At 43.9% G+C, this 21,630-nt stretch overlaps 1 protein-coding gene across 1 annotated transcript; it reads right to left on the bottom strand.

Annotated features, from left to right (window-relative positions):
* Positions 1 to 4,122: 4,122 nt before the first annotated feature.
* On the bottom strand, positions 4,123 to 20,211 carry MSL3 (MSL complex subunit 3). The gene is made up of 13 exons (XM_080795034.1): positions 19,951 to 20,211; positions 18,528 to 18,610; positions 18,039 to 18,134; positions 17,611 to 17,711; positions 16,753 to 16,838; positions 16,058 to 16,180; positions 15,095 to 15,255; positions 14,135 to 14,293; positions 12,190 to 12,452; positions 11,402 to 11,511; positions 7,445 to 7,544; positions 6,884 to 6,968; positions 4,123 to 4,939 (listed from the first exon to the last, which is right to left on the bottom strand). The coding sequence occupies exons 1-13, from the start codon at positions 20,050 to 20,052 to the stop codon at positions 4,840 to 4,842; spliced, it is 1,569 nt and encodes a 522-aa protein (XP_080651160.1). The 5' UTR covers positions 20,053 to 20,211; the 3' UTR covers positions 4,123 to 4,839.
* Positions 20,212 to 21,630: the final 1,419 nt, after the last annotated feature.

Genomic DNA, 21,630 nt, shown 5'->3' with positions numbered 1-21,630 from the left:
TCAAATAGCTTTTTAGGTCTCAAAAATGCGTTTTCATGGTGTATATTGAGTTGTAGTTACATCCAATCCCTGGGTCTCCCTGTTTCAACCAAGTTATAATTCACATAATGTAAAATTCACCTTTTAAAAGCATACAATTCAGTGGTTTTTAGTAAAATCACAGGGTGGCACGTGATCCCTAATTCCAGAATATTCCACCAGCCCAAGGAGACCTCAGGCCTCTTAGCAGTCAGTTCCAATTCCCTCCTCTCATCATCCTCTAATGACCACTAACCTACTGTCTGTCCCTATGGTTCATCTATTATGGACATTTCATAGAAATGGAATCACAGACTATATGGCCTCTTGTATCTGGCTTCTCCTGGAACCCTTCTGATGAGTTTAAGAACATATAAACCTGATGTCATCTCTTGGGGTGCCCTTGCTCTTATCCCATCTGTAGAGGCCAGTCTCAGCCTGGCAACCCATCTCCACAAAAGGTTAAAAGTACAAAACTATTTCCTCAAGCATTAAGTGAATGGTCGCCATTTTGGCAGAGTTACCTTATAGAACTGAAGGGGAAGAGGCTTAGTGCATGTCACCCAGCAAAAGCATGTTTTTCTTTCTTTCCTCCTCAGCAATCTCCACTCTGCCCTGAGTGCTCAGCGGACTGTCCACCACCACGTGAACACTTGCTCATTCACCCTCTGATACTAACTGTAGTCCTTCGGCGACGTGTATATAATCTTAAGAAGATGGTCTGGGTCCCAATAGACGCTCCAGTCAACGTGCAGAGAGAAGAGCTGACTAAGGACCTCACCCCGGCCTAGTGGACACTCACAGGGGACTTATATTCTGCTCATCAATCAGAGGAAAAGCTAAGGCAAAGAAACGGTCATTTACAAACTCACTTTGAGCTTAGATGTATTCCACAGAATAGGAAGGCAGAAAGTAGCATTCTCTTTTTACTGGACTAGGTACAAACAACACAACTCAATTAACTTAAATACGCCCTGACAATCTGTCCCAGATGAGCATCGGGAAGAATTTGGCACAAGAATAAGACAAACAGAATTAGAACAAATAGGTGTCTCTCCAATTGCATTGCTTAAAAAAAGATTTAATTGGTTTATTGAGGAGTCTTATCTCATTGTGAAGTAAACATGATTTCCCCAAATTAGTGCTTTTAATTTTAATCTGTTGAGACTCCCTTCTCCAATGGATATCAAGTCCCTTAACATTACCTTGGCAGATTTTTCAACTAGCAAAAAGTTAATAATCAAACTTACCTAAACTGACATCCATACATCAATCAGCAGTACAACTATCCCTTCTCTTTTAGACAATGGAAAGCTTAATTTTGGAAAATGCTGCCGTTTATGATTACATTATACTTTTTATAGTTAAGAAGCAGTTAAAATAACATAATTCCTTAATATAGAACTTAAGGAAGACTCAGTCTTAAGTGCATTCCCCACCAAGGATCATACCTTATTCATCCTTACCTTTCCAATACCTACCACAGTTTTTGCTGTGCCAAACCACAGTAGGTGGTTGTCAATACATGTTCAGATAAACTTACTGTTGACAAGCTAAATATTAAAGAGCAGAGGCCACTGAGTTATTAAAACAATGGAAAAACAGGGTAACTGCACTTCCTCAAATTACAGAGTTATTTGGCAGATATTATTACAGAGTTAATAAAATCTAATGACAGATGTCAGCTTTTATAAATTGAGAGTTTAAAAAAGATTCTTTTACGTAGGCTCCACACCCAACATGGGGCTTGAACTCACGACTCTCGAGATCAAGAGTCACAGCAGGCTCTATTGACCGAGCCAGCCTAGCGCCTCAGTAAATTTTTCTTTTGCTTTTTTTGTGTACACTGTACTATGGAATGATTTATAAATCTACTTCTGTTCAGATAAGTGTTTTTTGTTGTTGTTGTTCTTGAATGTTCTTTTCAAAGTCCTAGTACAAGGACCTGCTATACAAGTTATTGAGATATTATTTTCAATATACCTTTAAATGACTTAAAAGGGAAACATTAACATGATAAATATACTTAACTGCAAGGTTTGGCACTTAAGGAAAATAACAATTTAAAAATTGACAAGAGTGGGGCGCCTGGGTGGCTCAGTGGGTTAAAGCCTCTGCCTTCAGCTCAGGTCATGATCCCAGGGTCCTCAGCAGGGAGCCTGCTTCTCCCTCTCTCTCTGCCTACTTGTGATCTCTGTCTGTCAAATAAATAAATCTTTAAAAAAAATTGACAAGAGGAAGATAGCGTATAATTTTTAGGAGAATGGCCTAGACATTTAAATCATATTTTTAACGGATTTATTATTTGAAAATTTATTAATGATATATAATAAAGGGACACTTGAAGGTCTCTTAATCAACCTAAGCTGTAAATAATTAGCATAAAGGAAGTTATGATTAGGAAATGCCTTAGGAAGAAAACTTTTCATTATTAGAAAATGAATGAAGGGGCACCTGGGTTGCTCATCGTTAAGCGTCTGCCTTGGCTCAGGCCATAATCCCAGGGTTCTGGGATCGAGCCCCACGTTGGGCTCCCTGCTCTGTGGAAAGCCCGCTTCTCCCTCTCCCACTCCCCCAGCTTGTGTTCCCTCTCTCACTGTCAAATAAATAAATAAAATCTTAAAAAAAAAAAGGAAATGAATGAATTGTGGCTGTCTCCAGAAGAACTCCTGGGGAAAAAGAAACACTGGCAGGGTCTACACAGTGTACCTGGGGTAGGGACAGCGGAAGCAAGGGGCTTTCCCTGTGTGCTCTTTTGTACCTTTTGGATCTTAAGTGACAAGAATGTATTATTTTTTAAGATACATTTAGATTTAAAGGAAGGGAATGAAAACAATCTATATGTACAGACCTGGAGAGATACACAAGATCATGATTAAATGATAAACAGCTGCTAAAAAAAATGAATGAATTGTAAACTTAAGGTATGCAACTGTATAAACGTTCCCAGAGATAGTCTGTATCCATTTCACTGGAGACTTTAAACAAGGAGATTCTCATAAGGGAAATTTTTTTCTTCTTTTCTTGTCCAGGCCATGAATAATTACTGATTAAACTTTTTCAGCAATTCAGAGCACACTGCCGGTGTACCAGATTTAATTAAAGAGGCACTGCATGAACCAAATGGAGATGAAACATAGTACGAACTCAGTGCTATACCTGATTAGACACCAAAAACCTGAGTCTTACTTAGCTACTAACCACGCTAAGATGATGTCTACTCTGATTTACAGGATCTCAATCTCACTGGTCATATATGCAGAAGTCTCTTTGATGGAACCATTGAACCATTTTAGATTTAAAAAAATCCCCTGTGGCCTTTGTCATTCATGACCAATAGTCTTTGGAAGTTAAGGTCAACTGAACTGAGCTACAAAAGGAGGCAGGTGCTATAGTCAAGGCTTGTATGGTACTGGGATCCCTTTAATTGAGTTACAACTTTCTTAAAAATCTAGGCCATTGTCCTAAAAATTATGTTTTCCTCCTCTTGTCAATTTTTAAACTGTTATTTCCCTAAACTGCTATACCTTGCAGTTAAGTATCACATTCATCATGTTAATGTTTGCCTTTTAAGCATCAAGGCAGAGAGGGGGCACATGAGAGATTAAAACGAGGATTAGAAGGGTGACTGCAGGGGCACCTCGGTGGCTCAGTCGTTGGGCAGCTGCCTTTGGCTTGGGTCATGATCCTGGGGTCCTGGGATCAGCCCCGCATCGGGCTCCCTGCTAAGCGGGAGGCCTGCTTCTCCTTCTCTCACTCCCCCTGCTTCTGTTCCCTCTCTCGCTGTCTCTGTCAAATAAATAAATAAAATCTTAAAAAAAAAAGGGTGGCTGCAGAGACCATCAGCTGGTAATGGTGTACAAGGATACATGTGTTGGCCCCAGACCACCTCAGAGAGCAGCAGCAAGATAGCAAAAAACTGCACTGACTCCCAGTAGCCACCTTATGGTGAAGCCACCAAGTGGGGCAAAATCAAAGAGGGATAGAAAACAAAAGACCTTAGCAAAAAAGGCACAAAAATATAACAAAATAAAACAAAAAGTTATGAGTAAAGAGATTACCTCACTGTTCCTTTGCAACAAAGAAAGAGGACAAGGCCAGAGTGAAAACTGGTTCTTTGCAACAAGATGGGCAACACTTTATTTAGATCACCAAAAATAAGGTTTTACAGAAAGGGAACCATAACATTACACAATAAAGTATAGCTGTAAAATCTCAAACAAGAGAGGCAACACTTTATTTAGATTACCAAAAATAAGATTTTGGAGAAAAGGAGCTGTAACAAGCAAATGTGTGACTGCAAATTTTCTTTTGCCATCGATATCAATTCCCTCTAAAATATTTTGGTACTACTTTGTGATTTCCAAGCAAAACTAAAATTTGTTGGACAGAGTTTTTGAGCCTCATCACAAGAATGAAAACGGTTTGGAAAACAATTTCGCTTAATGCTAACAAATAACTAAAAAATGTGGTTATCGCTAACGAATTAACTCCAACAGCTACTGAAACAGCCTGACCTATACATACTCTCATTAACGCTTCACAGTGACCACAGCTGTTCTTTTTCTGCTGTCACAGATGACATGAACGGTGGCAAGGGTCTCATGCTGGAGGCTGGTCAGGCACCTAGGAAGTAAGCCTTAACAGAAATAACTATCGTATGTAAGCAACTCAAACAAATGGGCCCACCTCTGCCAGAGCCCCTAGGGGTGGGTGTCATGGCAGCTCTGTAAAGAAGGTCCACCATCTCTCTAGATCTTCACTGGGAACCTAGAGCACAAAGCTAGACAGAGAAGCTGTTCTTCTAGAACCATCAAAACTTTAATAAATTGCCCTGGGGTTCTTGGTGCTATAGTGTGCCTCACAGGCAGCAACATAGGCAGATTCTGGAAAGAAGTCATCCTGGTATTCTGCCAAAAACCTGGGAAAAGAAGAAAATGGCCCTGATGATCTTCAACAGTGAGGACTGAATACCAGCAAGCAGAATGTTAACTTGTGACCATCCTAACATTTCAGACGTTTTTGGTATTCTGAAGGAAGAAAATGAATAAGATCTTGATTTCTATACACTCATCACTTTCATTGCATATGTCTGGCACCTATATCAATTACCATTTCATTAGGATCCTTTCACTATCAAGTGTACAAAGAGAAATAGAACCGAAACTCCACTAGGTGGCAGGTTTCATTATACAAACATTGAAAAAAAAGGGGGGGGGGGCTCTGACGACTACTGCATTTTCCTGTTATAAAAACAAACTATACTGGGGCGCCTGGGTGGCTCGGTCATTAAGTGTCTGTCTTTGGCTCAGGTCATGATCCCCGGCTCCCGCATCGGGCTCCCTGCTAGGGTGGAAAGCCTGCTTCTCCCTCTCCCTCTGCCTGCCATACCCCCTGCTTGTGCACACTTTCTCTCTGTCAAATAAAATCTTAAAAAAACAAAAATAAACTATAAAAAACTATAAACTCAGGGCGCCTGGGTGGCTCAGTCAGTTAAGCATCTGCCTTCGGCTCAGGTCATGATCCCAGGGTGCTGGGATGCAGTCCTGCATCGGCTCCCTGCTCAGCGGGGAGCCTCCTTCTCCTGCCCTTCCCCCTGCCCGTGCTCACTCTCTCAAATAAATAAAATCCTAAAAAAAAAAAAAAGCGCTATAAATTCAACAAATGTCACTTGAGAAATTTCCAATACTTCCTACAGGCTAAGCTAAACCAAAATTGAGCAGTATAAATAGTAAAGGGTATCTGGGTCCTAATTTGCCATCCAAAGGTGTTACAGTTTCAGCGTATAGTAACAAACTTCATAAACAAGGCTGACTTAGTGTCTGACCATGGACGTTACAATGAGGCCAGTTACTCAAAAGTTCACATTCTGCAGATGCTATCTTGTATCTGAAGTGTCAAAGATTTCACCACACCGGGCTTAAACATTCTCACATGGGCCATATTTGATGGCACTATTTGATTTTGGCCTACACAATCTTTATGCCAAATAGAATTGTGTGTTCGAGGGGGAGGCTGGAAGGGAAGAGTATATTTTTCATAATTTTTTCTAATAACGTGTAATAAACTCTAATTTCACTCACAGACACTTTACTCAAAATGTCTACATAAAAATACCCTTTAAAAACTCCAAAAACCTATTTCTCTGGCTGGAATACTTTCCACACTGATAAATCCTACTTGTTTAGCTCTGTAAGGGGTTACAGAGAAGGAAGAAGTAAGATCAGGTAGATATATGAGCTGCGTAAGGCGGTGTGATGAGTAGCCTTGAACATGAAGCAGAGGAACTGGTCAGTAGACATCTGGGTGGGAGAGAGCTGGGCCACAGGCAAAAGTGAGGCTGGGGCCTACAGCATGGTACAAGGAGTAGGGGGCAGAGCCTCAGAGCAAATGATCCTAAGATACAATGACTGGCTCTGTCAGATGTAGGGAACAATACCTTTCTCTAAGTTTACAAACTGTCAGCATGTATCGGTCATTTATCTTAACTCTAAACACAAAATCCAACCTATAAATGCTAATATTTATGTAACAAAGAAAAGCCTAATACTTAAGGTACTTCTAAATAAAAAACGTAAAACTAAATTATCAATCACTTCTACTATAAAAAATTAATTTTCTATTCAGTTACCCAAATGGATTCTTCTAGTGACACAAAAAATTTTACCTATATACAATAAATTACAGAAGACGAAAATAGCCAAAAACCCTGATGTCACGATTACAGTTAGAATCAATCATTCTTAGCTACTACTGCTCCTGTTTAAAATACCACAAAGCTAGCTTCCACACCTATTATGGAGAAGTTCAGAAAAGTCATATATAACGCAGCAGAGATAAGTTTTTACAAACAAATTTAAAATACCTAAGAAAGAGATCAAAGTGCTTCAGTAAAGCCTTCAGATTCTTCTCAGAAAAGGACATCTTTCCAAGGATTTCTGGAAGTTTCACTGCATTAAAAATAAAACCAAAACCATATACAACTGGCAGACTCTGGCAATGAGCAGGACACACTGAGGGTCCTTGCTTATCCTATTCAAACTGAAATTGACATTTACATTATCAAACAAAACCAAAAACTCTCACTGAACACAGTACAGTGGTACACATGGTACAAACACAATTTTTATGAAATTTAAAATTGATTCAGTGCCTTTTTAAAACAATTTTTTTCAATGATTTTTCTTAGACCCTCAAAATTACCACGAGATGTACATAAACTAACAAGGGTGTTAAAACCAAAGTGGAGGGGTGCCTGGCTGGCTCAGCTGGAAAAGCGTGTGACTTCTGACCTAAGGGTCGTAAATTTGAGCCTCACACTGGGTGTAGAGATTACTAAAAAAAAAAAATAGATTAAAAAACCCCCAAAGTGGAAGGGAGTGGGGGGCGGGGGAGGAAGAAGAAAGCAGGGACCAGGATTTCTTACCAAACAATCGTAGCAAGTGTTGTGCCCCATAAATGTAAGACGGTGGAGGGGGCTGGTCGCCTGGGGGGTAGCTGTCAGGTACAAGTTTCCAGGAGAGGACCTGAGAAAAGATATAGTGACAAATTGTTCAATGCATGCTTAATACTGTCACCAAGAGATCTCAAAATTTAGAATCCCAGCGGAAATACACTTGAGGTTCTCATCTCGAATTGAGTGTCAAACTCTCACTCCCAAGCTTCGTGGCCTCCTAGCAACTTGGGAGTTGCTTCACAGCTGGACCCAGAAAATGGCAGTAAACGGTAACGACAAACACTGTGGAATTCTGAACGCCATTCCTCTAACTTTCCCATGAAGCTCTTTTAGGACATGATCTCAGCATACAGGAATATAATGCATTATGTTGAAACGGATCAAACTACAAAATAACGAAATTCAATATGACACTTGGAAAAAATACACAATACGATGTGCACAATTATGTAAATACACAGAAGACCTACCAGGAAGTACATACCAAAAAGTTAAATGTCCATTTCTTATTGGTAAAATTATGATTTAGGAAGTTTGGGAGGATAAGGTATGCATCTTCCATATTGATTATATATCAGCATATATCTAATAGTTCCCTACAACTTTTTCAAAACATTTTTGCCTCTTATATCACATGAGGATCCACCTTCCTTGGCAACACGGAGATACCTCTCATCACCTTAAGAAGTTAAAACAATAAATTGCACGTAGAGGAAAACATTGAAAATATACAGCTCTATGTCAAAATAATAGAAAGCTTATAAAAATAAAGTGTGGGGCGCCTGGGTGGCTCAGTCATTAAGCGTCTGCCTTCAGCTCAGGTCATGATCCCAGGGTCCTGGGATTGAGCCCAGCATTGGGCCCCTTGCTCAGCGGGGAGCCTGCTTCCCCCTCTCCCACTCCTCCCGCTTGTGTTCCCTCTCTCACTGTGTCTCTCTGTCAAATTAATAAAATCTTAAAAAAAAATAAAGTGTGTGTGAAGGGGAGAGGAGACCTAAAATAAGATTAAGGAAATATTTGATTTCCCAATTCTCAATAGCTACAACCTATAAATTAGCTGTAACTGTTTTGGTCATTTTTGTCCCTTTTCCTTTATTGGAAATCATGCCATGTTAGAGAATGTAGTAGCAAAAACTAACCCAAACATGTTTTGAGTAATATTACCATTGTTTTAAGATTCCTTAATTTCCTGATATATTCGATTCGGTGGAAACTAATCCGAACCACTGGATCAAGTGAAAGCAGACTTCAACCCTGGTAACCAATTTTTTTTTCTTCTTTCTAAAATTTCAGAGCTGTGGGTGGACTTTGGGCTTTTGTTAAAGTCAAGAGCTGTATTTAGAAGCTCTCTGATGAGTCTCCACAGAGATATTTCAGCACATTATAGGACTATTTTACCGAGTTGCTGCTTTGCCTTTTGGGATCTGTCAAGTTTAATCTGGAAATAGAGTAGGGCCAAAGAAATCCTCTGTAAGACAAGGCAGAAGGATGCCAAAACCACCCCAGAAAGGCTGATGTACTAAATTGAGTACAAGTGTACACAATGGAACTGTAGAAGTGAGTCTCACCATGGTTCTGTATGGCTCTACGCTGGAAGTCTGGGCTTCAGCCCTGGCCTCACCCGCCCCATCCATCTGGGGTGTAGACCACTGAAGGGAGGGGTTTGGTTTCAGCATCTTTATTCCATGCCCAGCACCTCAGCCTGTGGTGCACACAACAGAAACTGTTTTGACAGCGATACTTGAAGTTAACGTAGGGGAAACCGCAATCATTGGAACCATGAGACACGTGTGTGCAAACGCCAGTTATCTGGCTACTCAGCAGGCCAGCCTACCTCACTCGTTCCACTCTGCATTTTGATACAGTGTATCACCTTCTTTTCACCAAAGATAAATTTCATGGGGAAAAAGAGGTTTCTAGCAGAGTGATTCTCACCTGGGGTATACAGACAACCACCTATGAATCGTAAATGTGTACATCCAGACTCTACCCCAATGCACTAGGTCAGTGACAGTCTCAGGTGATCTGGATGCAGAGCTTTTACTAAAACACGCTGAGACAGAGGCACTCAGGGAGGTGGCAGTTTCTTGAGATGTCATGAGTCACTGCTGAGAGCCTGTCTTACTAGAAATCCTGGTCTACTGGAGCTTGCAGCTGTCCTTATAACCACTAGATGGTGGGCTCTCGCTGCCAACCTGAGTGGGAATGGCCTTGCCTGAATATTCATGAGCCTCTTAAAAGAAAAAGGGCTCCCCTTAATAACACCTGCAGGGCCTTGCCTGAAAAACAGGACGTTAGGGACTGCTATAATAGGAATTTCCTAACTTTCCCTCAGTGTCACTGTAAAACAAATTCAGTTTTCCAGCTTTTCTATCAGGGGTCAACCAATTAAGGCCTTCTGCCAAATCCAGCCTAACTCCCTTGTGCTAAAAATGACTGTTGTAATTTTTTTTTTTTTAAAGATTTTATTTATTTATTCGACAGGCAGAGATCACAAGTAGGCAGAGAGGCAGGCAGAGAGCAAGGAGGAAGCAGGCTCCCCGCTGAGCAGGGAGCCCCATGTGGGGCTTGATCCCAGGACCCTGGGATCATGACCAGAGCCGAAGGCAGAGGCTTTAACCCACTGAGCCACCCAGGTGCCCCTGACTGTTGTATTTTTAAATGGTTAGTAAAATCACATGAATAAATATTTCATGATGTGAAAATCATATGAAAGTCAATTACTAGTGTGCATGAATACATTTTGGGGGGCATAGAGCCACACTCATTCACCTATGAGTAACTCTCACACTACAGCAGAGTTGGATAATCTCCAAAGAGACTATACGGTACACAACCCTGAAAATATTTGCAATCTGACTCTTTACAGAAAAAGTTTGCCAACCCTCATCTTTAAATGTTCTCTCTCCCTGGTAAAGCCATCTCCCCTATGCACAGAAACAGGGAAATCCTACCTCCTGGGTGAGATTCACAGAATATCCCAGTAGACCAAGACATCTCTTAAACCCCCGGTACACTCACTACCTACGCATCAGTTAACTAGCCTTAAAAACAGAATTTTTAAGCTTTTTTTAAGATTTTATTTATTTGACAGAGAGACACAGTGAGAGAGGGAACACAAGCAGAGGGAGTGGGAGAGGGAGAAGCATGAGAGAGGGAGAAGCAGGCTCCCCGCTGAGCAGGGAGCCCGATTCGGGGCTCGATCCCAGGACCCTGGGATCATGACCTGAGCCAAAGCAGACGCTTAACCACTGAGCCACCCAGGCGCCCCCAAAACTGAATTTTTAAATGAAAAGTTTCCCCACTTGTAAAATGGAAACCTGGTGGCAAGGTTGTTCTAGAGAATGTGAGGCGATTTAGGTCAAGTGGCTGGCACAATGCTAACATATAGCACACCCTCAAAGGGATGGATGCTGGTACAACTATTAACAATGAATTTTATATTTTTAAATAGTTGGGAAAACCCAAAAGAAGAACCGTATTCCATAACACGAAAATTATGATATTCAAATTTCAGTGTCCATAAATCAAGTCTTATTGGCACCCAGCATGCCCATTCGTTTACAGAGTGCTTCTGGAACTGGGGAGTCTTGAAGGAGACTGTGTGGTCCACAAGGCCTAAAATATTTACGCTCTGGATCTCTGCAGAACAAGTGTGTCAACGCCTGTTCCATAAAATGAAAATACTCATATATTTCAATACTTGCGCTTACTTAAAAGATGACCATAAGCACAGGGCTGGAATCCTAGGATTTTCTTATTTTAGAAACCCAAACCAGTATTAAACGTCATTGTATGAAGCATTGTGTTGCTATCCACAGCAAGAGCAACACAGCGTTTCTAAGGAAACCTGATTTCCGTCCACAGGATTTAAGCCCCATAGAAAGGAGGACTCACTGGGGACGACCAGCAACAGTAATGCTTTACCTCGTTTATTTCATTAGTTCTTCTGCCTTCAAAGCCAGCAAACACGGTACTCCCTTCCTTGCTGGGGGTCAGAGGAACCGGTGAGGATGATCTGCTATGCACAGGTGTCTCTTCAGAAGGAAAAAATGTTAATTATTCGCTTGTAAATCATACAGCAACTGAAGAGTAATAACTTCGCTACTGTTTTAACAGTCATCCAGCAGTCTAAAACAGTAGAGAAGTTATTAATCTTTAACAGTAAGACTTTCCCATCATCAAAGACAGTACCTGGATTCTTGGGGGGAAACGGGAAACAAGTATTGACATATGCTACGGCACGCTGAACTTTGAAAACATCACGCTAACTGAAAGAAGCCACAGGCAGAAGGTCACTTACTGTGTAATCCCACTCACAGGAACTGAAGCCTAGAAGAGGCAGATCCATAGAGATAGGAAGTAACTAGTGGTTGCCTAGCAGGGTAGATTAGGGCTGGGAGGAGGGAACGCAGAGCTACTGCTACAAGACCCACGAGACAGCTAAACCAGCAGGGCCAAGCATCCAAAGGCAGAGCCGAAGGTGTGGGACTCCTCTCTCCAGGCCACAGGGAAAACGCCTCGGGAGTCTTGGTCGGAGCCAAACTCCCGAATGGCTTTCCCACAGCTGAGTGGGCGAATCTGGGTGTGACTGTGCACCTCTCCCCATTCTTCTCCCAGCCTCCCCTGTCGGCTGGGCTTCCGTCAGGAGAGCAGTGACTGGCACACGCCAAGCCCAAAGCGAATGGCTTTCCCACGCCTGAAGGTGGACCTACTCTTCTCCAGGTGCAGGAACAGCTTTGGCATGCTGGAGGGTGTGTCCTGCTGCCGGCGCTTGGGCTGAGGCGAGGCGCTGCTCTCAGACAGCCTGTCGCAGTTGGCAGAGTGGCGCGTGGACCGCCTCAGAGACTGCAAGGCTTCTGGTTCAGCTTTGCGCCTTTTGGGGGTGGCTGGCTCCCCCGTGGTGGGCTGACTCTCCGTAGACTGCGGTGTGGATGGATTCAACAAAGGCGGGCTTGGAGAGAGCTCCTCTTGGTTCCTACGGAAGAAGACGAGAGAGCATCACGCACACCTGGTCCCCAGAATCTCTGCAAAACCTGACGTTCTTAAATGTCCTCCTTCAGGCAGAGCAGAAAACACTCTGGACTCCACTCTAGGAGACTTAAAACTTTTACTTTCAAATGTGGCAAGACAAGTGTTTTCTTAAAGAGTAACCATACATACTTGATCATTTAAATTCTCTTGATAACTCTGCAAGGCATGCTGGCATTAAAGGCTGTGATGCCCCTTTTGTATTTGTCTTTTAGCAATGGTTCTCAATGGGGAGTCACTGTGCCCTGCGCGGGACAGCAGCGCTATCTGGAGATAGTGCTGCTTCGCTTGTCACAACTAGCAAAACACTCCTGGCATCTAGTGGGTAAAGGCCAGGACTGCTGCCCAACAACCTACAGTGCACAGGGCGCCCCACCACAAAGAATGATCTCACTCAAAATAGCAACAGGGCTGATGTTGTGAAGAGAACAGGATTACTATGGTAGCTCCATGTGTGGGTAACATAGAGGTCTGTGCAATCACTGTGTCCTACATCTGAAAGTAAAATAACATTGTGTCAACTATACTTCAGTAAAAACTTTTTTTTTTTTTTAAATAGAGAGAGTAAGAATACTATGTTATCTCACCACAGTGTAACTACTCACAAGACTAGAACGGAAAAGCCACAAGCATCCGCCAAGCTTTGTGGAACACACAGTCCACCCTGGACACTGACAACCTTGAGATTTGGAGTAGTGCATGGGAACATAAACACAGGTCCCCAGCGAGTTGCACACGCCTCTCACACAGGGTGAAACCAATGGGAGAGGTAGGCAGGCAGGTTAAGAGATGATCACGAGGCAGAGAGAGAACCAGGAGCAAGGAGCCATGAAGGGAAGGGAGAAGGGGATGGTGGGGAAAGGTGGCCAAAGCAGAGCACGGCGTGTGACAAGTGGGAAGTTGTTAGTACACTCCCTTGGGGAGCAGAGTTAGCGGGGGCAGTTGGTAGACAACAGCAGAGTGTAAAGTAGGCAGGAACAGATGAAGAAGCGGAAATCACGCGAACAGGCCATTCTCACCAAGAAAGGCACAGGAAGACAGGGAAGCAGCTTATCCAGGGGAGGGTACAGACTTCAGGCTGGGGATTTCCACCCCTCCCCCAACCAAACAATAGGGATTTGGGCATGCTCAGTGACTGAGGGAAGTAGTGACGGGGAGCAGAGCAGGAAAGGACCTAACCCTTAGTTGAAGGCAAAAGGTGGCCAGCCCTTTGTGAACTTTCTCATTTAATAACTACCCAAGAAGGCAGCCGTTCTTTCCATTGCGCAGAGGCAAAAGGAAGAGCCTCAGAAGGCATCTCCTCAAGCCACACAATCAGTAAGTGAAGGAGCTAAATTCAAACCCACTCCTGCCTCTCTCAGTCTGCACCTTCTTCACCCCATTTGTCTTTGGAAAGACAGGTTAGCTGCTCAAAATCAAACCAAGTTCTCGCACTGGAACCTTCACTTGGTTCAATCTTTTAGAGCCATCTGAAAGTGAATGATGACTTAGCTTACCCAGGGAAAACCTCTACTTTTCAATCTCCTCCTCCAAATCTGTTGGCCCCATAGCATTAGGTGGAAAACTTCAAAGACAGAGTCAACTTGGTTGCTGACATCTGACAGTCAAACTTCAGGCTACCTAACTTACCTGTTAGTGTTTGTGGCACTTTCCTTAATCGGAAGGAAAAACTTGGATGAAGTCACCTTTTTATACTGAACTTGTTCATACGGATAGAGTAAAAGCAGTGGCAGCGTGTAATCAAATGTTATTCTTACTCCATCCACCATCTCCTTACAAAGGTCAACGCTAGGAGAATAAGAAGAGATTAGAGATGCAGTAAATACTTTCCAAAATGTCATAATGAAGTTGCATGTTTTTAATCAGGCGGAGTTTTAAACTTAAACACAATATATTACACCTACACATTTAAAAAATACAGTGAGTTTGTAGATGCTGCCAACAAAAAAATGAAAATGTTGATCTATAATATAAAGTGAAAAAAGTACATCAGTGATTTTAACTTACTGCACTGAACACAAATGTATACATTCAGCACCACACAAGGAGTCCAAGTAGCCCATGTTGCAGAACACAGACTACTGGACCCCAATTACTGGGAGCTGAAGGGGGCCAACCTAATGAACCATTCTTAATACTTATTTCAAATCAAACGACCTGCCTGTCTGCCTCTAATCCAGCTGGGTAACATGCACAAGGCAGGCTATGAAAACGATCATCCTGGCTAAATAAAAACCTATTTGTAAACAAGCTTTGATAAAATTTTATTTGCCTATTCTGGTGCTTCTCAAGGACAAAGAGTTCTCTCCCAATATCATATCACTGAAAAAAACTGGTCTTGGTGTTGAGGCAGTGCAAACTCAGTATATCCAGACCAGATATCTAAATAGTTACTGAACATTTAATAAAAGGAACAATATTTTGCTGTTAAATTTCTTACTTAATGAATTATTAAGTTAATCGAGTGATATATTAAATGAATTCCAAGTTAGAGAAATAGAGTGTCACCTGTTCTAAATGGAAGTCACTTCCCTAATACACAAAGACAGAGCCATTGAGACATCAATCCCCACCTCCCTCACTACTCACTTCTTTTCTGCTGGGATATAATGCACATTCATATTGGCATGTGGCATAGCATGATGGTGACGAGGCCTCTCATTGGCTGAAAAGGCTGCATTGATAGCAAAATGTTTCACGTAGGATTCCAAAATAGTTATGATGTTGGTCTGGCATGGAAGTTTCACTAACTGTTAATAAAAATACAGACATGTGATGCATGCATCTCATTGTATAAACCACATATGCCAAGAAACAGTGCTCTTGTCTATATATATTTTTTAACTCAAAAATAAAGCCAATTCTGTTTAAGAATGTTTTAAATAAATATGCTTTGAAGGTCTATGATCGCTTCTACTAATCGTATCCCCATGAAGACTACAGCATAAATTTTCAAAATAAACGTGACCCGTGATTCACATCTTAATGATCAATTGCAGCTACCTGGGAAGACTATGTCCACTGTCTGCCTCTGTGACAGATCAATTCTGTCTTAACCTCTTCTTAAAATATTTGAGAGAGAGCACATCCGTGCGCGTGAGTAAGGTGGGAGGGGGCAGGAAAGAACTAAGGGAGAGGGAATTAGAGAATCTCAAGCAGACTCCCCACTGAGTGCAGAACCCACTGTGGGTCTTGACCTCAGGACCCCGAGATCAAGACCTGACTGAAACCCAAGAGTCGGATGCTTAACCGACTAAGCCACCCAGGTGCCCCATGTCTCAACCTCCTGAATGAAGCCCAGGCATGAGGAGTATGACAAAGCTCCCTAGAGGATTCTAATGGACAGCCAACACTGGGAAAGACTGTGCATGCTTTAATTAAATTAGCAGCAGAAGAGTACTGTCAGAGAACTTTAAAACCTAACTCACTATAAAACTTAAAATATGAATTTCATTCTTACAAGGTTCTTAATTGTTTGAGTCTGTGACTGTAAAATACGGCAAAATGAAAGTTCTATTACAAATCCATGTTTTATGTATTCTCTCTGCATACCCGTTTCCTCCTGTTGATATAGTAACAATCATCCTCAAGCTTCTTTTTCAGAACTTCAGGGATTTCTATAGTTATTGTTCTTTCTTCCATTTCCCTTTTTGTGTGCAGCTCTGGTTCTTCCTTCTGCAATATCACAATTTCATTTTTAACTAGTCATCACAGTAACAAAGTCTATATCCAAAGGAAGACTAACACAGAGAGCCCATTATGAAACAAACCCCATTAATCCTCAACATTCATACCAGAATGCCACATGTCCTAGAGAAACGTACGTTAAAGGTCAAAAGTTAATGTGTTTTAGGGCACTAACCATGTTGCCAATGCTAATTTTCTTTTCCCTCTTTTAAGTCTGCCAGTGAGATTTATGGTAACTTTGAAGGCAGGCAGAAGATGCCAAACTCTGATACACAACATTTAAAAACTAATCACGACTATAAAAACAAAGTTCATGGCCGCAATGGAAAGAAAGAATTAACTATGATTTGTGAAAACATTTTACAGGTAAAAGCAGCTACCAAGAGGTGACTATAAATATAAATAAGGGTTATTTTCCCTTAAAGATCAAGTACAGCTTTACAGTATCTGGTTAAAACAAACTATTTTTACAAAATGATCTGCAACTGAAGAATTTTATCACATATTTTTACCACTAAATATATACCAAAAACAGCATTTTTACAATAGAAACTTTATACCACTTCTGTCTTTTCTTCAATATCACTTTCTTCACTTATTTCTTCATCCTTTTCTTCACTACTGTCAGCAGAGGAACTGCTTATTGCTAGAAAAACAAAAATTATCAGGCAAAATAGCACCATATACTTCCCTAACCTTTACAATTTTAATTCTTTTTTTAAAAGATTTTATTTATTTATTTGACAGAGAGAGACACAGCGAGAGAGGGAGCACAAGTAGGGGGAATGGGAGAGGGAGAAGCAGGCTTCTCGCCTAGCAGGGAGCCCGATGCGGGGCTCAATCCCAGGACTCTGGCATCATGACCTGAGCCTAGAGCAGATGCTTAATGACTGAGCCACCCAGGCGCCCCTACAATTATAGTTCTTTAAGGTGAAGCGTGTGTCCTACTATTGCCAATAATTAGCTGCAGTCCTGCACATATTTTAAATGCAGAACATAAATACTGTACCTTTCAGAATAGAAATTTATTTTGAGAAATATAACATCAATTTCAATGAGGGCAAAACCCACCCAAGTTAATGATCTGAAAGTGTTTAATCACCTAGGATTCTATGGTTCTCTGTTGCATTCATAACTGGGGACAAGGCTCAGGAAGTGCCAAGAAGAAAACATGAAGGGTTAGTACAAACAAAGACACTGGCTGAAAAGGCAGCAGTCATGAGCAAGACTGATGAAGTATTATGGACTAACTGACCACTCCTTTAATTGCTAAGAACAAAAGGGGCACACGTTCTATGTGGTGAGCTTAAAATGTTTCCTTGTCTGTAACTGCAACGACTCCTACTCCTCGATCCTGTGGTATAAAAGGACTAGGTAAAAGTTCTTTTAGCCGGAGAAAATGAAGTCAAAGCACTCACAGTTTTCATCATTTTCATCTTTTTCTTCAACAGGGAGGCTTTTTAAGACAGAGTCAACACCGGGCAACCTGCAGCGCTTCTTCTTTCTTCCTGTGCTTCTCCTGAAAGAAAATAAACACAACTGAAATAAAGTCTGATTCTGACTGATACGGGTACTGAAGTACAAACAAGATGTAACAACGATTCTTAAGAACCTAAAAATCATTAAATCACAGAGCATAAATGTTAATCTCCACTTCAGAAGATTATACAGTAACCTCTGTGAAAACACAGAATTTAGAATATAAGAGCAATTCTTCACGAACACACTTTAAATATAGTTATTAATAAGCCATGTTTGTCATATTTTTACTTTAATATTTTAAAGTTCTAAACACGAAGAGAAAACACACTGAATAACAATTATGTCACGATTTTTGTGTTCTTACAGGCGAGCTACAGCTTTTCTTGCCAATTTACGCTGTAATCTCCGATTTTCATCGGTGTCACGAAGGACATGATCTTCAGCTGCCCATCTATCCCAGCTAATCAAACAAAAAAGGGAAAAACATGTAAAATTCAGTATTTTAGGTTGATATGAAACAAATGCTAAAAGCACCTCACAGAAGCAGAAGTGTCCCAGAAGTACTTCCGTTTTAGAAAACCATTTAAACATTTTAAAATCACAAAAAAGATGCAAATAAATTGAAAAAGAAACTCATGCAGACACAGAACTAGGGTTTCTAGAATTACCCACAGAGAATCCAAATATAATTGACTTAAAAGTAATCATTCTTCAGAATAGGCATGGTTTGATAAAAAAGCAGAAACAGGAAGTGAAGCTTTTCTACAAGTGTTTCTGAAACTTAAATAAGTTTGCAATGTTCTTGTGCTGCAAAGATGATCAATTTTCAATCCCGTTTAACAAGTACACTCACCTTCTGTTCCAACCATTAAAATGGATCAGATATTCTGGGATCTTTCTGCCTTTTTCGTCTTTCCCAACAATAACATCGACAATCTGAAACCAGGAAATATTGTCCGCAAATGACAGAACATAGAGAATATTGGAAACTAGATCAGGAAAACTAAATCACAGATCTCTTTTTAAAAGAAAAGAAAGCGTTCTCTCCTTTTTTAGACTGAAAGCTGGGTTGAAACATTTTTCCTTTCAATTCCATTTTTTTTCCCTGAGTGGATGCCTCAAAATAGGAAACATCCCTCCAACCAGCCCGCGATTGGTCTCAGATATTGAAACTGGGTTCAGCTTCTTGAAGCCCATAGGCCGACCGATTTGTCACTAACGAGAGAGTCCACGCCAGACAAGAGCGCTGAGGCCCTAAGATCTCTGGGAGTTGTAGTATCCCCAGCTTAGCCGCGTCCAGGGTCGGGACGTTTGGCAAATTATGCCATCCCTCCGAGGTGTCCCTAGAGGGAACAACCGGGGCAAATAATGGGGCGTGTCACCCCTACGGAGGCTCAAGGCGGGACGGGAGGTGGGATAGCAAGCAGCCGGAGGCTTCGGGGGCGGAGCCCGGAAACACAACTCGCAAAAGCCGGAGGCCTCGGGAAGTCCCCTTAAGGCCAGAGTCGCCCTGAAGCACCTGGGGCCCGAAGCCAGCCCCCAAACCCGGACTGCGGTGCCCATTCCCACTCGTCATCCAGGCCCCAGGAGCTGCAGTTGTGGCTCAGTGCCCCTCTCCCTACCCCCCCGTCCCCGAAACTTAGATGGACAGGCACAGGGCGCGACTCGGGGACTGAGAACCCAAATGCTGCAAGACCCCGAGGGACGAAAGCACCAGGTCAACACTGCCCTCGGGTGGGGAGTCGCGGCCTACGGGAGGGACGGGCCCAGACACGATTGGTGCTCCAGAGCAATGACGTCGTGAATCGACGGCCAGTGCTATGGCGCTACGGTTTAAGACCTGGCTCGGTCAGTCAGGGCGTCGCACGGCAGCCCAGGCAACGATGGGCCGCGCAGAATGGTGAAAGGTTTAACAAGAAGCTGAAGGCCGCCGGCAAGCGACCTCCTCGACGGGTAGCCCTCGCTGGCGTCGCGGGAGCAAACCGGCGTCGCGGCCCCAGCCTCGCGACACTGCACGCGCGAGGTTTCCGATGGCGCGTGCGCAGCCCAGCGCCGGGCGGAAGCGGAAGCAGTCGAGCCCCGACTCCCCAGCGCCGCGCCCCGAGAGCGCCCCCTGCTGCACGCACGGCGCCTCGCAAGCCGAGGAGCCGCCGGCATGGAGAGCCGGGCCCCGCCACTTCCCCTGCTCCGCGCCGCCGTCCACACCCGCATCCGCATCCGCCACCCGTCCCGGGGTCCCCGACCCGCGCCTCCTCCCTGTCCCTCCGCGGCGGCACCTTGGCATCGTACAGCACTCGCGCCTTGGTGGGGTCAGGCTCGAAGCACAGCACTTTCTCCCCTGAGTGGAATTTAAATTTCATGCCCTCGCTCGCGCTCATTTGCTCATCGTGGCGGAGGGCGAGGCTCCGGGGCGGGCGGAGCGCGCGGTGGGGGAGGGGGGGTGGGGGCGGGGAGGTGGCGCGCAGCGGCGGGGGTTGGGGGAGGGAGCGGGGAATGGCGGAGGCTGCGGCCGCTCCGCCCTCAGTCCCGCCTCGTCCCGCCCCGCGCGGTGGCCAGACCTGGGAGCCTTGGGGCGGGCGCGCTCCCGTCGGGGCGCGTCTCCGCGAGTCCTGCTGGGCTCCGCAAAGACAGGCAGGGAATGCTGCCCGTGGCCGCGGTCTTCCGGCAGGACGGCCCCTCCCGCGATCGTGGGAAAGGTGCCCGGCGCGGGCTGGGCCCGCGGGGTCATCGGGCCGGGCGCGCGCTCTCCGGCCCGGGCTGGGAGGCACCCAGGAGAGGGTCTGTCTGGGGGTGGGCAGTGGCGGCGGGGAGGCCAGCCGGCGGCCGCCCTCCAGCAACCACGGGCCGCGCCGCGTGGACCATCTTAGCAGAGCTGCGCGCCGCCGAGGGTGACTCCGCGAGGAGGACATCCGGCTGAAGTCGGGTCTAGGTGGGCGAAGGGTGGTGCGGGAGTGAAGAAAGCCCTGGGGCATACCTGGGCCGGGACAAGCAGGTGACAGACAGGCCTGGAGCCATCCAGTGACGGCGGGTGAGCATTGGGAGTGAGGCTGTGAGGTCCTTAACCAAGTCGTTAACATCTTAAGTCTTGGCATGGTTTTCAATCCCCCGCACTCAGGAGTTGCTCCGTCAAGGTCTGCTGCAATTTGTTGAAAATTCCCCCAAGGGGGAAAGTACTGTGAAGCTGGTACCAGGAGGTACCTGCACCAACGAGGTGCTCAGGAGATCTTGATGAACAAATGACAAGTGCTGGGAGACCAAGGCCAAACCTCCAGAGACAGGAAAGAAGGTGCCGAATTTTTTGCTTTGTTTTGAGGGATGGAAAGTGTTTGGGTAGTGTAGTGACTGGATTAAGATCGGCCTAGAGACCGCCTTGGCGGCTCTGATGTCGTGCTCTATTCTTGCAGCAAGAAATTTGCGCTTGCGCTCCCTTTCACTGTGTTTCTTGGTATACATCCTGACATTGCCAGGAGAAAAACCCTCAGGTTTCCGCACCTGAATCACATACCCCTCCAATATTCCCTCCCAGACTTCTACCTACCTGTTTCTTACATTTATGGTATGCTGCAGTAGAATGGGCTGTTCGTTTCCAAAGTGCTCCCCATAAGATGCTCCGTTCCTTGAATTTGGGAAGGCAGAGCTGCGAGGAATCTCATCCAGTTCACAGCATAGTCCTGGCACACAATAAATGTTTAGTGAATGAATGAACAGATAACAGATTTATGAAATAGAATCCCCAAAACTCAGTGACCAGTTGGACTTGACAGGGGAAAGGGAAGGAGAAATCTTGAGAGATGTCCAGATTTTCTGGCATAATGAGTTGGGTGAGCGATAGATCCATGAGAGGGACAGGTTGGGGGAAGGTGGACAGATAGTGAGCTGTGTCTTTAATAATAATACAGTGCTGAAACCGGAACTGGAGCTGTGATCCTTCTGCAGGTTGTGGCTTATCAGGAATG

This window comes from Martes martes (assembly GCF_963455335.1).
Source record: "Martes martes genome assembly, chromosome: X".
In the NCBI taxonomy this organism is placed as follows: Eukaryota; Metazoa; Chordata; class Mammalia; order Carnivora; family Mustelidae; genus Martes; species Martes martes.
Note: the sequence above shows the minus strand (reverse complement) of the source record. Positions and strands in the feature narration are given on the sequence as shown.